Here is a 15,819-nt window from a genome sequence, read left to right on the forward strand (position 1 = left end):
CAAGCCATATCAACATCAAACCGCCCTGTTTCCACAGAGTCTTTTCGTCACCAGTTCTCCCAAACAGCATCCGGGAGCACCGTCCGCATGACCCTCCAATGCCCGATCGCGCTCTGAGCCTGCCACTTCTCCAGCTCCCTCGTGTCTCCACGCTCGAGTATCCCGCCCTCACGGACAAATTCGTCCGGCATGATCTCGTGCTTGGGAAGCAGAAACGCCCGTCTCGCACCACTCCCCAGAAAATCTGCGGCCACGGGCTTCCGAAACTTGACGGGCACATTCTGTTTCCGGCAGAAGAAGACCATATTCGTAAAGTCGTCGGGCTTGACCCCCGGCGCGGGCGCCTCGTCTTCTCTAAAGACTCGGCAACTGGGAAACACAGAAGTGATGGTCCGGTAGATCAGGGACGAGGCCGGCATCGCTAGATCTCCTGCGTAGTTGATGGCGATGACTCCATCGGGTTTCAACAGCATGTGCAGTCCCGAAAGGAAGTCAGTGGTGAAGAGCGCCACGGGCTCGGCGCCACCCGTAAAGACATCATGGATGATGTAGTCGTAGGAGTTTGCCTCGGAGGAGTTCGCCGTGGTCACCGCGTGGACGGCGTCTCCGATGTAATGGCTGTGGTTGTGCGGGAAGTTGAAGTATTTGAGCGCGAATTCGTGGACGACAGGGTCGAGTTCCATGACGGTGGTGTTGATGCCATGCTGGATCAGTGCCGAGGGGGCCGTCCCTACCCCGAGGCCGACGTTCAAGGCAGTCTTTTGAGGACTGCTCGGCGCGGGCTCTGCAAGGCGGACGGCCTCGAGCATGACGAAGATGGAGTAGATGGGCTCGCCGACTCTTCTTCTGGCCCCGCCCTTCTTGGGTGGTGGCATCTTCCATTCTCCACCCAACAGGCTGTGGTCGCATCGCATGACGCGGAACCCCTTGTCGTTGTCCTCCAGCACTGAGATGTATCCGGTGATGGACTCCTTCCGCTCCAGGAGCGTGTAGTGATGCAGTGCTAGTGTGTTGTTCAGCACCTGAGTAGTCCGCGAGAGACCACAATGGGGATTCGCCACCAGAGTGAAAGCCACAGCTGGGAGCGAGGGCCAGAGAACACTGTTGGGCAAGACCATGCCGTATAATGACGCTACCATCAGTTGCATCCCGATGCGAGACCTCAGGAAGCCAGGACCGACGGTGGACGAGATGAATCCCTTGCACGCCTGGTGCAAGACGTTGAAAAGCACGAACAAGCCCATCGAGGGCGCAGCCTCGCCTAGACTCGAGTCAGATCTGCCGATCACGCTGTCAAACGATTGCATGGCAACGTAGAAGGACATCGTCACCACTAGGAAGCAAGTCAGGCTCTCTGTGACCACGGGGCCCAAAGGGTTTCCCAGCACCGAGCTGAACCGGAACAAGACAAACTGGATGGGCGGCACCCAGAAGCAAAGTGGCACAATAACACGAGCGGTTCGCGGCGGTAGATGGCCCCGAAGCAGGAACGCAGCCAGGAAGGACGCGGTCAGTCCATATCGATGGTAGTGACGAGATGGTATCTCCCCGTAGACTGGCGACAGGTTCAGCTGTGAGACGGGTGCATACAGTGCTGCGAGAAGCACCAGTTGCAGGGCTGTCCGCACTCTTGAATCAGACAGGGTAGCGAAGCTAGACTGGGGCCTGTCGAGTGTCTTTGGGAAACTTTGCTGCGTGTCGGACACCGATGTCTCTGACACGGTTTGTCTTTGGTCCTTGGAGCCATGGCTGGGTTTGGCGGATCGTTTGGCCATGTCTGGAGCTTTTGACCGTCGGTCCCGACGAGAAAGTAAGAAGGGTGGATTTGAAACAAGCGACCAGATCACAATGTTATATACATGCAGATGTATCGGTTCGAGACGCGACGGTGTAAAGAATGGGTGCCGTGTATGCTAAGCTTCATGTACTGTAGGCAAGGTGCATCGTAACTCCACCAGCTCGCCAACGCCACTAGGGAGGTTGTATGTATCTTGGTCAGTCCGCCTCACCCTCATATGGTTTCGGGCTGGGCTAGTTGTAGCAGCTTGTATACATAATGTGCAGCAGAATGCTTGGTGGACAGGTGGTGCTCTCCCATCGGGTCTGAAAGATTGTGTGCTACATTCCAACCGACATAATTAATCGAGTTGACGCAGACCAGCATGTCCAGTCCAGCTACATAGAATCCGCCACCATTCTTCGCTCTGGCAGATCTCCAGGGCAACAAGCAGAAGCCCAGCTTTATGGCAGACGTCCATGGAGTATATGGTGCACAGAAGCGTGCCTCCTTCCAGGTGCTTTCCAAGCGGTAACAATCAACTGGCGCAATCTGTAAACCAAATCAAGTGCACACCCTTCAATATCTGGCGCTGTACAGCCCGCAGCAAATCTCATGGACAACAAAGACACTCCAGCCCGTCATCCAAATCTGGGGTATCGAACAGAAAAGGAAAAGGGAAATTCCATCACATCAAACCAGCCGTCGACCCAACGACAACAAGCTGTGGACCGGCTCGACCCATCGTCGAAGTCGTCCAAGTCGGTCCCTCGTCACCTCCGCCCCTTTCCTATCGGCCCTATCGCCCGCTTCCCATTCGTCCCGTCGTGTAGCCTCATTCACGTTCGTCTCGCAGCTTTCATCCCGCACCGAACCATGTAACCGTGCATTAGTAGTATTCCACCGCTGTCTATCGTCTGTGTCGCTCTCATTGAGCCATTACCCCCAGCGCGATTCCCGAGTCTGCCGGATCGCTGCTGAGGAACCAGTCCTTCTTGTTGAACTTCCTGGCTTCCTTCTCCGCCTCGACATCAACCTCAACGTCAAGCCCGAGGCCAATTCCGCTGTCGTCGTGATTTCCGGGTCCTCGGCCTTTGACGGGGCTAGTCAGACCGGTGTGGAAGCTAGGTAGATCTAAAGGGCCTCCATGCCTCAGTTCGTCCAGGTCAGCATCGGTTGCATCGTCATCGATCGGAGGAGCCGCGTCGTCCATCACCCGCGTCGATGGGAGAGCCGGCGAGCTCTTGGGAGCGGTCGACGGTCTCTTCGATGCGTGTGAATCTTGTTCCAGTTGAGTGCTCGGGTTGAACCCGGCCTCTTCTTCCGTCCGCTTTCTTTTCGTCCCACGAAAAGGCTCGTCAGGCAGCGATTGTGCTTGTCTGCATTTGTCCTGCTCCCGTTCGTCTGCGATGGTTTGACTGTGTGAATCCAGCATGAGCCCTTCCATCTGTGTCATCCAGTCTAGCATCTGCGTGGTAAACGACTCGACGAACCACCACGACTGATAGCTGTGGGCTACGCCGCGTCCCATTTGTGTCATGATGCTTTTCCAGAACCGCGTATGCCAGTTGATCATACATTGCGGGTGATGACCGCCATACAGTTGAGGCAACCGCTCCAGCCAGTTGACCCATCGTTCCAATAACGACATTGGATCGTCGCCGACTTCTGGAAGCAAGATTCCCAAGGTGCCAATCGAGTCATCATTGAGCAGAGTGGCGTACGCGCTCGTTGGGTCATCTTCGGCCGCATGGACCAAAGGCTCGTCCACGGGATCCACAAGAGGACGCATGTCGAGCTTGAGCATGCCACGGACCTTCTCGATGCTTTCCGGCGCCGGCATACTGTCCTCGAGCAGCTGATCAGGGTCCACGATGGACATTAGATCCAGCCACATCTGAGTTCTTTGTTGTGGGTCTTCGAGCATTCGACTGAACTGCAGCGTCGCCGTGTTTGCGCCCTTTAACTTGTTCAACACGTTTACAAAACGTTGTGCGGGTACTATCTTTGCGACGATGACATGGACGGGGCATTTCTCTTCGAACGCTGTTATGAGGTGACCGACCAGTTTCGTCCCTATCCGATCAAAGACATTCCACACAACGTCAGGGACGTTTTGGAGAGCTAGCGGAGCAATGAACCGGACGATCTGCTTATACATTCGCATGTCGCATTCTTGGATCCATGGGGCCAAACATGGCATCGAGAACACTTTGGAGACTGGCACGGTCATCTTGCCGTTGAAAGCCGAATGATGGTTGAAGAATGGCTTCTCCTTGCATTTTCGGAATGCGTCAATCACATCAATGCAGTATGAGCGGTATAGATGAAACAATGCACGGGCAATGGTTGCATCATATACCTCACCTTCAAGGTAAGGATGTATATCCGGAAAGTCAATCGGGGTGTCTTGTGATGAAGTCGCCGGCAGCGACAGAGAATTGACGGTTGGCATTCCAAGGTAAGACGCCATGCTCCCTGGCAGGTGTCGTCGAATAGTTGGCAGCGCGGCAACCACGTTTCCGGGCATTGTTTTGACAGGAAATCGGACGGTAGGAGTGTCGATATACTTGCAATCGAGCCTCTCAGACTGTGCATCTGGTGGGCTCGACACATCTTCCGCAGCAGTGTCTGCTTCTTTAGACAAGAATGCGGCACTGGGAGCAGGAAAGTCAGCAGTCTCCATGGTCGCTCTTGACATAGGTCGGTCCAGGGCAGGAGAAACTCGAGGCTTGAAAACCTTGGTGGCGTCCACGTGCGAAGCATGTCGTTCATGCTGGTTGCCGCTCGATGTCCCAGGTCTCTCGATGGGAGGGGCATACGGCCGGTCATCATCGTCCATTATCAATGAGAGATCGACGTAGTGGTATTTTGATTCGCCTCGGACACCCAGTCTTCTGGTTTGAACATTGGGAAAGATAATGCGTACAAGCTTTCCAAAGGATGCCGGATTGAGAGTTGGGACACGCTCATTGCCGCAGCGCTCCGTGTATCTCGTAAAAACACGGTCGCGGCGGACTGAGTTTGCAGATCTCTGACAGCTTTCTTGGAGCCTGGGAAAGGTAAGTCATGATCTAGAAGGCCGACGTAGGGAACTTACCAAAGCATCGCGAAGACCTGTTTTGCCTTTTCAGACTTTCCACCAGCCCCTTCGTTCCTCTGGACTTCGGCCGCGACCTCTTTCAGTGTCTTGCCCTGATACTGGGCCAGGAGTCGCCGCAACTCTTGGTCGTTGGCCATACTCGAAGCGGCGCCCTTTCTTCGTTTGGCACCGCCGTTCTCATTGTTTGAGTCTTCAGGTGCCGGGGAACCTTCGAACTGTTCCGAGTGATGGCGCATGTGATGCATATGTTGATGGCCAATGGGATACTGGGGTACACCATGAGGATATTGCATTGGGTATTGTTGCATCTCTTGGAATGCTTGTTGTGACATTGGCCGCATCTCATGTGGCATTCCTGTGGCTGGATCTATTGCCTGTTGATGAATATGTGCGTGTTGATAGTGCATCATCATCTCGTCTGGGTGCGGGCTATAGATGCCCCCGGCTGCATGAGCGCCATGTTGCATGAAGAAAGCGTTTTGATCGAGAGGTATGTTCGAATCGTCCGGTTGTTGTTGTGGTGGTGGTGCATGCGCCTGATGCGCGGGTTGAAAAGCAGTGCCAACACCCACGGACTGTAAGCTGCTTGTAGACGCTCGAGACTTTGGGCGCAGCTTCTCTTGTTGCAAGAGTTGGGCATTGTTCAAAGCAGGATCCTTGTGGTCCGGAGTCTCGTCCACAGACTGGGTTTGCGACTGCGCCATATCGACCTCTTCTGCGATAAGTCCACCGTCAGGACGAGAACAAACAAGTCTTCGTCCTGTATCCCCTTGGAATGGTTGCGTGAAAGAGAAGTGCGCGTCTTGGAAGTGTCTGTGTAGGCTCGTGGCTGAAGAGGTGGGCTTTAGAGTTCGAGCGATCACAACACAACATCTGAGCGCACACGGAGGTCGGAGGGCGACGGGGCTCTGTCGAAGTGTGCGGGCGTGTCCGCGGCTCAGTGACTGTTGGCGGATATAGTGACTCGCGTCAAGGTGCCTGTGAAGATGTACTGCTCGGTGACGAGCCGTCTTCACGGTCTCAGACCAGTTCGCGTGGTGGCTGTCGAGGCTGAGATGCCACTGGCTTGTGATTTGTGTATGTCGAGTCGAATCCGAGATGTTGACTAGGTAACGACCAGGAAAACAACAGAGAATACGGTGAAGTCTGGCGGCTGGAATACACTACGGAGGGCTGCACACGTTCGTCGCACATTCCGCGCAGAGCTTAATTAGTGGGCCGCGTGGGGTCGAGTCAAGTGGTGACTTGCGAGACCGTCACCGACTGACGGGCATCAGGCGACGTGGACAGGCGCTCCTCCCTCGTGCCTTGAGCAGGAGCAGCCGCCCACTCCAAACTCCAACAAAACCCAACGTCATCTCCTTCACCTGCTCGTTTGTCGCACATTTGGTTTGCACTCTGCATATTACGACCACACAAGCTTTCATCCGCATCCAGTCTCCTTTGCTCCACGATAACAATCTATATTCCCTCGAGGATAATAATCTGCCCGCCGTCAAGATGTCGTTCCAAGACAAAGCCCAACACCAAATCTCTCAGATCGATAAGGAGGTATGTGAGCACATGTCAACCCAGGCATCCGGATTCCCATTGTTACCTTCAGCACGTCACCGTCCATCGTCCCTCCATCTCATCGCAAAGTGTCTCGACGCTGATGATTGAGCTGACTCCCGGTATCTGCAGCTTAGCAAGTATCCCGCCCTCAACAATTTCGAGAGACAGACCAACGTCCCCAAGGTCTACGTCTTCCTCGGCCTCGTTGGTCTCTACTTCTTCCTCGTCTTCTTCAATATCGGAGGCGAATTTCTTGTCAACTTTGCCGGCTTCATCATCCCCGGATACTACTCTCTCGAGGCGTTGTTCAGCAATAACAAGGTTGATGACACTCAATGGTTGACGGTATGCTAATCCAGTAATTCTCGAACCCGATATATACTGACGTTAACCACAGTACTGGGTTGTCTACGCCTTCCTCACCGTCTTTGAGAGCATCATCAACGCTGTCTACTGGTTCCGTAAGTCGCATCCCCTGAATAATCATTCGGCGTCCACTCTAATGGTCGCATCAGCATTCTACTACGTCTTCAAGTTCATCCTGATCTTGTGGATGGCGCTGCCCGTGACCAACGGCGCTCAGATTGTCTTCCGATCCGTCCTCCACCCAATCTTCTCGCGCTTCTTCCAAGGCCAAGGCACCACTTCCGGCGATGTCCGCAACAAGGCCGACGCCGCTTTGAAAAGCCAGTAAACGACTCAAACGGTCGTTGTCTAGCTTTGTGCAGGAATTGAAGGAAATCGCGGACTCTTGATGCGATGAATGACGAAATGACAACAGGCTGATACCACCAGACGACAAGATATGCGACGTGGGGGACATCACAGCGGTGAAGATACCGGGACGACAATGGTGCAGAGCTGCCCAGGCGTGATGGAGAGGGCATGCGGAGAGTATTCATACGACTTTTCTCAATAGACCAGTTGATCTTGCGCTCCTTGATACGGCAGCGGCTACGGAGTATCAATTTAGGCGCGAGTGGTATTAGTGGCAGCAATCAGCAGCAGAAGGAGTTGCGCAGTCATGGCCATGCGCAATGAATTCAATACAACGCTTTTGCTCTATACGTTTCTATTGGTGAGAAATCTCGCTCGTATCCCGACTGCGAAGCCAGCAGAATGCCTTGTACCAGCAACGAGCTTCAACTCCAGCCTCCGACAAAACCCCTCTCAGCACTCTCCTGCTGCTTGGGATTGACATATATCCTGTAGGGAAAGGGGTTCTGATCACTAGTGGTGATTGGGGGAATATGGTCCTTATCCCGGTTGACAATGGCAACGATTTTCATGGCCGTCTTCTGTAGAGACGACTCCATGGCGCGGCGGACCTTGATTCGGTCTATCTCATCGCATTGGTGAGCATTTTCAGTGACAGCGCGCAATGTGGAAAGGGCGGTCTCACCAGCTTCACTCCTAGGTCTCGCAACGATGACCTGCACGCACCACTCCTCCCAGCAAACCTCCTCCTCCGTTTGCCCTCCTCCACCTAGCCTACCTAGCCATCCTGTGGTAATCCCTGTTCTTCTCCTCTTTCGGTCGTAGAATCTCACCACAACCTCGCCTCTGGAGCCACCTGCCGCGGCTGACAAGCTGGATGGGCCTGTGGAGGACTGTGGCGTGAGCTGGGATATGAGGAGGTTGGTGTGCGAGTCGATTGCTGTGGAGATTTCGGGCGGGTCGAGGATGGAGGGGAGGGTAATGGGGAGCGAATGTTGCGAGTGTGAAGAGGTGTGCGCGTGTGAGGAGTGCGAGGACGCTGTAGGCGTGTATAAACATGGTCGGATGGGCGGGAAATAGCGGTGGAAGAATATTGTATGCAGGACTCCTGCTCAGCGAGACCTGTCAGGTTCTGATCTCTGTGTAGCTTTGTACCCTTGGAGGGCAGCAAGCCCGCGCGGCGCACCTTTAACTATGTCCCTGACGAAAGTCTGGTCTGCGAAGACTTCGAGGATGTACTCGCGAGGGCGGCCTTGGTCCATGGTGACAGGCTGCGACGTTTGCGCCAAAAATATGCTGTGGCCTGGAATCCCTGGGTACAATGGCGGGGTTCGATTGTGTGTGTATATACCTACACAGTTGCGCGGAGGAGCGAAATGCGTGGCAGCCAGGAACTGGCGCCTTGTAAGAAATGTCCGTTCAAGACATGGTTGTCCGCAGACTTCAACGGATGCGCCGTATGCGCTGGTAACGACTCGCCCTGGTAATACTCATAAAGGGAGTGACGACGACGAGGTCCGCTGAAAACTCCATTCATACTTCCTGCCATGGTGGGGTCTATCGGGCAGGAGAGGTCATCCCCGGCTAGCGAAGGCAGGCACATCTCCGGGTAAAAAGGCCCTTAACAAAAGTGCTACCAGTGGCCCTTCCCGGGTGTTACGTAGTTGCAGGCTTACCTAGATCGCTCTTATTGGTTAAGGAAGGCGGCACCCCAGCTGTGCCCCCGACAAGCTCTCAACACCGACATGATCCTTCCAGCCTTGAAGCCGAGGCACCAGCCACACGTCCTTCTACTATCGATCAATTCGACAAAGGTGACCAGGTCAACACCAGTCGTGTCTTAACCTGGTCGCTGGCCTCGGCGCATCTGTTCTCACTGACAGCCCTGTCCTGAGCTCCCTGTCGCTTGCTGTATCGCTTGCGATCATGACATATCCGTCGACACCGTGTACCTGAGATAAGGTACATTTCCATCCCTGCTGGTCAAAATGATATCAGCCACACGTCGCTGGTTGCGGCGGCACCGCACCGGGATAGCCATCGGCGCTGGAATCGCTGGCGCGGGATATTTGGCCGCTCAATATGTCATTGGGAAGGTCAACGAGGCGCGAGAGCGCATGCAGATGGACAAGATCGCGAAGGAGAAGTATGGCATAAGGTCTCCTCAATTGCTGGCACCGCTGATTCCATATCCTTAGTATCCGACGGCGATTCGAGCAGAACCAGACCGATTGTACCATCACAGTCCTTGCCCTGCTGCCCACTCTCACCGACAATATCGTGGAGGATCTCCCCGTCGAGCAATTGACTCATGAACTGCAACAGAAGAAGGCCGAAAGACTGGCACGTGCCTCAGGAGAAGGGAAGTCCGAAGTCTCGTCCATGCATGATGGCGACACGGCAAGCATGTCCAGCTTTCAGACGGGAAGCTTCATGCATACCAGTCAGATGCCGCTCAGTGGAGGCCAGTCGCCGGGTCCCCGGCGGACCAAGGCCCAACTCTGGAATGAGTTGAAGGTGACCTCGCTCACAAGAGCATTTACGCTGATCTACAGTCTGTCGTTACTTACGATACTCACAAGAATACAATTGAATCTCCTTGGCCGACTGAATTACCTCTCCTCGGTCATTTCGCTTGCTCAGCCACCGCCACCGGGCAGAGCGAACTCTATCTCCCTGGAAGATCATGACGATGGGAGTGCAGGAGCCGGCTTTGGGAATGACTTCGAGACGAACCGAAGATATCTGACCTTCTCATGGTTTCTGCTGCACAAAGGGTATGCGCAGATCCTGACGAAAGTCAGGCAAGCAGTTGAAGAGGTGTTTGGAGGTATTTCGCCTAGTGAGGGAATCACTGCAGCTAGACTGAGTGATCTGGTTCTTGAGGTGCGGAAGAAGGTCGAGGGCAGTTCGGAGCAGGAGAGGTATGCTACGAGGTGGCTGCCATATGTGCTGCCACCAAAGGAGGAGGAGGAGGCCGTTTTGATTGAGTCTGGCGTGATCACTCCGCCCGCTACCTCACCAGGCTCAGAGTCACTGCACCCAGAGCACGACGAGAGCAGGCACGGCTCAATCCACATCGACACATCAACGGGACCGTTGCGTCAACTGCTGGACGAGACGGCCGATCTGATCGATTCGCCTACTTTTACGAGAATTCACACCCTGCTACTGGGCTCGATGTTCTCACATCTCATCGACGCTCGAGTTATTGCACAGTCATACCCACAACAGAGGCCACACTCGCCCTCATCGTCGATTTCCAGCGCACCATATCCGCGTATCCAAGAGCTTGACTCGGCGGTCACCGTCGTGCCAGGGGAGCCTCGTGTCAAACTCGCCAATATACTGGCAGTCATCACGCGCCAGGCACACGCCATCGGCAACGGCAACAACCCACCTAATGAATATGTATCAACTGCAGAGGCAGAAGTGAAGGAGCTCGAGGCTTTTGCAGCGGTCATCTATGCGAGCAATATAGACCACAGTCTGGACGTCCATCAGCCGAATCATGACGAGGGTGGACTGAAGGCTTCGGATGGGATTGGCGTTAGTGACGTCGGTGCCGAACCCGTGAATGAGTTGATCGAGAGTAAGCTGGAGAGTGCGTGGACCAAGGTGACTGGGTCGACTTCGTTCTCGTCCCGGTGATGAAGTGTGAAACAGGTTCTTAAAAGATACAAGATATGAAAGATCGATGAAGGTGCGAGTATTCGGGTCCCTGACGAGACAGATACTCCAAAGGCTACAATATGATGACTATAAACAATGTTACACAGCGGAACTCACGCCGTTTGCTCATCGTTCAGTAGCATGTCCCCGCCATTCCCCCTGGCGGAAGCTGACGCCGATTCGCCGACCGACTCCAACTTTACTTTTTGTGAACAACTGTCACGTCTGGCTTCGCAGGTGGGATTCGTGATCAGTGCCCACCCAGGCCGCCTGCAATCCCTTCACATGGCCTTGATACCCCGTTAAGACACCTTGCGCGGTCCTTGCGACCACTTTCCTTCCTTTCGTCCCCATCATGGCCAACGAGGCCGCGACGCCCATGGCTTTCTCCGGGCAGGACCGCTCGTTCGGGATGAGCGGGCATTTTATGAACATCTTCCGCGATGACAAGTGGTTGAACTGGCGCATGGTGCCTTTTATTCTGATCTGGGCTGCCTTTGCGGTTGTGTTGGTGGTACGTCGCTGGCTACGCTGCGGGCTGCGTTTTGCGGGCTTGAAGCGTTGTCTCAACGTTGGCTAACGTACATTGTACGCACAGGTCTGGCTGTTCATATACTTTTTCGTGCCGGAGCCGCGAAGGCCCCGCCCGTCAGAGAAGACGTACACGACTGTGGATAAGACGGGGGACGTCACGGACCCGGAGCCCCTACCCTGCTGGTACGACGACCTCCTACAACGATCCTACAAGGCGAGACAAGAACGGCCAGATAGCCACTTGGACATGGAGAAGGACTTTGAGCCGGAGCCGCCGGAGGTATTTCTCACGCTGGTCATCCCGGCGTTCAACGAGGAGGACAGACTGTCAGGCATGTTGGAGGAGGCTGTGAATTTTCTGCAGACCGAGTACGGTGTGTTCCCGAACTCCTCAAGCTCGACAAAGACCATGCAGGACATACCCGAACATTCTCCCGCCGGCCCGCGGCACAGGAAGCAGGCCAACGGCGCCGCCTCAAAGCCAGACTCCCGGCCGGTTTCCGGGTGGGAAATCCTGCTCATCGACGACGGCAGTACAGACCACACCCTACTCACCGCGCAGACGTTCGCCCGCGCACATATCCTCCCTCCACACCCCCGGCGGGACTCGGGCCCCTGGACGCATCGGTCCCCGCAAGGCGTCAAGATCCCGCCGGGTTCGATCCGCATGGTGTCTTTGGAAGAAAACCGCGGCAAAGGCGGGGCCGTCACGCACGGCATGCGCCACGCGCGGGGCCAGTACGTGCTGTTCGCCGATGCGGACGGCGCGTCCAAGTTCTCGGACCTCACCAAGCTGCTGGCGGCGTGCCGAGATGTCGAGGACCCCTCGGGACGAGGCATCGCCGTCGGGTCGCGCGCGCATCTCGTGGGGTCCGAGGCCGTGGTCAAGCGCTCCCGGCTGCGCAATTTCCTGATGCACGCGTTCCATTTGCTTCTGTGGCTGCTCACGCCGCCGGCGACGGCGCGCATCAAGGACACGCAGTGCGGGTTCAAGCTGTTCTCGCGGCCCACGTTGCCGTTCATCATCCCGCACATGCACATGGAGGGGTGGATCTTTGACGTCGAGATGCTCATGCTGGCAGAGAGTGCGGGCATCCCGGTAGCGGAGGTGCATATCGGGTGGAGGGAAGTCGTGGGCAGTAAGTTGAATGTGGTCAAGGATTCGATCGGCATGGCGTGGGGGTTGGCCATACTGAGGATTTGCTGGGGGACAGGGATTTATCGACGGTAGCATCAGCATATGGCCAGAGCATACCACGTGGCTGTTGCACGCCCAGTTCACTTGGGTCTCATCTGGGAGGCATTGTGACGACACATGCCTGCTGCGATCTGTATGACCAGATAAAGCATAGAAAAAAAGTTATAGATCCTCAAAGATGCGATGAGCGTCGGTCGGGCAAGGAGCATCTTCGATAACTGACCTTGCTCCTTACAGCAGGGAATGAACAGATCGAATAGGAATCAGCATACTCCGTAATACCTACGGAGGTCTACTCGTACCGTGTGCTCCTCAGTGGCTACATCGATTAGTACAGTGGCTGCCTCGTACAGCGTCCTTGAGCCCATATCATCTCGCTAGCCCTTCACCACTACTGTGTACCTTACCTACCTACCTGGTACCTCTCTACCTCCTTACTAGTATCGTGAGTTGTACATACGGAGTACAGTACGGAGTACATATGCACCAATCCGAGGCGCGAGGTTTTCAAAGCTGGGCAAGCTCCCGTCGCGTGGCTTCGTAAGTTCGGCACGTCACGGACGGACGTCATGCTGGTGATGCTGCTCAATCATCATCCATCATCCACCTGCAGTTCGACGGCCTCACGCTGATAATGCAGCGTTCATTAAGGTATTCGGTATATTGAAAGTGAGGACCACATACGCTTTACGCTGTGCCTGCTCCTGTCGCGGTGGCCTCTAGATACACATCTATTGTCCCCTAGGTTTTCTGCGTTTGTGCCATAACATGAACATGGGTACGAGTACCACATATTGATGTTGACCGTACGCTCCCGATCTTCGTCCCTCCTCCTCTGGCGCAGTGCCAGTGCTAGGCAGCCTGTACCTCTCCGAATCACGGTGACCAAAGCGGCCAACATGGCGGGGAGTGATAAGATGTCTACTTATGCGCCGCATATGGCGAAGAACCTCTCTATGGAGACAATGGTATGTACCACACTACTTTGGTGCGAAAGTTGCAGGTTGAAGGTTTAAGATATTAAGAGAGTCTGGGTCTCGAGCTAGTATCCTAGACTTGTCTCTTGAAGTTGTCTCTTGAAGTTGTCTCTTTAAGTTGTCTCTTGAGCTTGTTCTGGAAGCTTTACTTTTAAGATGTACCCTGGTGGCACATGAAGATTCTCAACCCTAGATCTACTACAGCCTGCACTTTCTCGTATATCCAGTCCTGACACGATTGCTAACCGCCAATACCTACCCTCCAGGACGTATCCTCCGCCAAATGGATCACACTCAAAAAGATCCAGTACCTCGACCCCCAGGGAAAACAGCGGGTATGGGAATCCGCCGAGCGCCAAACCAGACCAGCCAACAGCGAGACGGACGCAGTCGGCGTGGTCGCGGTGCTCAGGGACCCTGGTGGCAGGAAAGAAACCCCAGACTCAGAGTCAACTCCAGCCTCGGATTCAGATACAGGCCCTCGTCTACTCCTGCAGAAACAGTTCCGCCCGGCGCTGGGCAAAGTGACGATCGAGTCACCCTCGGGCTTGGTCGACGAGGGCGAAACCCCCGCCGAGGCCGCGATCCGCGAACTGAGAGAAGAGACCGGGTACGTGGGCACCATCCCCGACGATACCACCGCCGCGGCGGAAGGGTTCGTCATGTGGAACGACCCGGGGTTCTGCAATACCAACACCAAGATGATTTTCGTGGACGTCGACTTGTCGGATCCGCGCAACAGGGATCCCAAGCCCGAGTTGGAGGAGGGCGAGTTCATCGAGTCATTCACCCTGCCGTTGGATCGGCTGTGGGAGGAGTTGAACAGGCTGGATCGCGAGGGGTATGCTATCGATGCGAGGGTGGGAGGGTTGGCGCAGGGGATGGAGATGGCGAGGCAGTGGAGGGACGCGCTGGGGAAGGAAGGAGATGGATCAAAGGGTGGGTGAGCTTGGATTGTGGTGTGTTTGGATGCAAGTATGTACGTATGTGTGCATGCGTATGCAGTGGGCGGCACTTCCTTGTGGCGGTATCCCGTGACGAAAGAATAGACGTTGGGCGAGGAGCAGGACGCTCGCTTCTCCTTTTGTTGACGGGTAGATGGACCTATCAAGGTCGAGGTGAGGCAAGAGGGAGTACTTGCGTATAGCTTATTGTCAGAGTCATAAATCTAGGCCCCCTGGCGTTTCTGCCCGAGAGACGAAGCTTCACGACAGGGCTTCGCGTCATACACTGTGGGTCATTGATGTAGATGTGGCCGAATATATCTCTGTGACGTCCTGACCGCTGACTGCACCGGCGCAATTCACGTCAAAGTGTAGGTAGCTTTTGTCCGTTTGAGCCAAAGCTCCGAAAAGACCAGCAGGTAGCCGGCCGGGGGTTGCATTATTTCGCCATGCACAACGCTGTCGACATACAGTAGCATGCCCCCACAAAAGGAAAAAGACTGATCGTCGGATCTGAGCCGGTCCTCCGGTGAACGTAACTAGGGCACTCTGCCACCAGCGAGGACGAAGACGGCGAGCACATACTCCAATTCTGGTATCTCAGGTTGTTGCTGTTGGAGAGCGGAAAGCCTTCGTCACCCATCGCGTCCAGGACGGTGGCTCAAAGTCCTGAAGAGACTGCGTAGGTGTCCTCTCCTCGACCGGGGTCCTGCAAGGTATCATGGCATTTTTGAAAGAGTTTTCGTCGACTTTCAACTGTCGCCAGTGATCGTGCGCGCGAAGGAGTCACTCGGAGCCTGAGATAAGGAATACCTTTCCTCGGCTATTCGACACCGCCTCGAGGGGATATCTCCACGCCGTCCATCTAGCCTTCCTTGCATTTCACCCGGATCAGGTATTCTATCTTTTACACGGCGCTTCCGTCGTGCAGCTCACTGCTCACTGCTTCAGATGCTCAGCCGCGTTGCCACAGAGAGCAAGTTTGTGAACGTGCTCAAGACGGATGTCGACGTTCCTCAGATAGGCTGAGTAATTTCGTCAGGTGCGGATCCAAATGCGCATGGCCTTTCTGACCCGACCTAGGAACCATGCCGGAATGTGACGTGTACGATGCCGGCCACAGAAAATTTGCACCAAAATCCTCCCAATTGAGCGCTGGTGCTTTGTGGTTAAAGGACTCGATGATACAGATCAAATCTGAAATCCTGCTCAGCCTCACGAAAGTCTTCCACGGAATTTGCTGCACCGTGGCTCTGACCGTGTGGCATGGACGATCGATCGACGTGAGGCTGGATCATTGGGTGCCATTGAGGAGGGCATAACTCGCTTTCAGAGAATAGAGA

General features: G+C 55.0%; 7 protein-coding genes across 7 annotated transcripts; 4 read left to right on the plus strand and 3 right to left on the minus strand.

Moving 5' to 3' along the window:
• Positions 1 to 47: 47 nt before the first annotated feature.
• Positions 48 to 1,775, minus strand: A1O7_03560 (uncharacterized protein; the record flags this gene model as incomplete). The annotated part of the gene is made up of 1 exon (XM_007757579.1): positions 48 to 1,775. One exon carries the CDS (start codon positions 1,773 to 1,775, stop codon positions 48 to 50), a length of 1,728 nt encoding a protein of 575 aa, XP_007755769.1.
• Positions 1,776 to 2,705: 930 nt separating this feature from the next.
• A1O7_03561 (uncharacterized protein) lies at positions 2,706 to 5,584 on the minus strand (the record flags this gene model as incomplete). The annotated part of the gene is made up of 2 exons (XM_007757580.1): positions 2,706 to 4,830; positions 4,878 to 5,584. 2 exons carry the CDS (start codon positions 5,582 to 5,584, stop codon positions 2,706 to 2,708), a joined length of 2,832 nt encoding a protein of 943 aa, XP_007755770.1.
• Positions 5,585 to 6,380: 796 nt separating this feature from the next.
• A1O7_03562 (protein yop1) lies at positions 6,381 to 7,128 on the plus strand (the record flags this gene model as incomplete). Its single annotated transcript, XM_007757581.1, has 4 exons — positions 6,381 to 6,431; positions 6,564 to 6,779; positions 6,832 to 6,895; positions 6,950 to 7,128. 4 exons carry the CDS (start codon positions 6,381 to 6,383, stop codon positions 7,126 to 7,128), a joined length of 510 nt encoding a protein of 169 aa, XP_007755771.1.
• A 448-nt stretch (positions 7,129 to 7,576) lies between these two features.
• A1O7_03563 (uncharacterized protein) lies at positions 7,577 to 8,413 on the minus strand (the record flags this gene model as incomplete). The annotated part of the gene is made up of 3 exons (XM_007757582.1): positions 7,577 to 7,773; positions 7,837 to 8,262; positions 8,338 to 8,413. 3 exons carry the CDS (start codon positions 8,411 to 8,413, stop codon positions 7,577 to 7,579), a joined length of 699 nt encoding a protein of 232 aa, XP_007755772.1.
• Positions 8,414 to 9,139: 726 nt separating this feature from the next.
• Positions 9,140 to 10,802, plus strand: A1O7_03564 (uncharacterized protein; the record flags this gene model as incomplete). The annotated part of the gene is made up of 2 exons (XM_007757583.1): positions 9,140 to 9,297; positions 9,350 to 10,802. The coding sequence occupies 2 exons, from the start codon at positions 9,140 to 9,142 to the stop codon at positions 10,800 to 10,802; spliced, it is 1,611 nt and encodes a 536-aa protein (XP_007755773.1).
• Positions 10,803 to 11,178: 376 nt separating this feature from the next.
• On the plus strand, positions 11,179 to 12,588 carry A1O7_03565 (dolichyl-phosphate beta-glucosyltransferase; the record flags this gene model as incomplete). Its single annotated transcript, XM_007757584.1, has 2 exons — positions 11,179 to 11,337; positions 11,422 to 12,588. The coding sequence occupies 2 exons, from the start codon at positions 11,179 to 11,181 to the stop codon at positions 12,586 to 12,588; spliced, it is 1,326 nt and encodes a 441-aa protein (XP_007755774.1).
• Positions 12,589 to 13,454: 866 nt separating this feature from the next.
• Positions 13,455 to 14,479, plus strand: A1O7_03566 (ADP-ribose pyrophosphatase; the record flags this gene model as incomplete). The annotated part of the gene is made up of 2 exons (XM_007757585.1): positions 13,455 to 13,523; positions 13,799 to 14,479. The coding sequence occupies 2 exons, from the start codon at positions 13,455 to 13,457 to the stop codon at positions 14,477 to 14,479; spliced, it is 750 nt and encodes a 249-aa protein (XP_007755775.1).
• Positions 14,480 to 15,819: the final 1,340 nt, after the last annotated feature.

The sequence above is a fragment of the Cladophialophora yegresii genome, assembly GCF_000585515.1.
Source record: "Cladophialophora yegresii CBS 114405 chromosome Unknown aczIN-supercont1.2, whole genome shotgun sequence".
NCBI classification, from domain to species: Eukaryota; Fungi; Ascomycota; class Eurotiomycetes; order Chaetothyriales; family Herpotrichiellaceae; genus Cladophialophora; species Cladophialophora yegresii.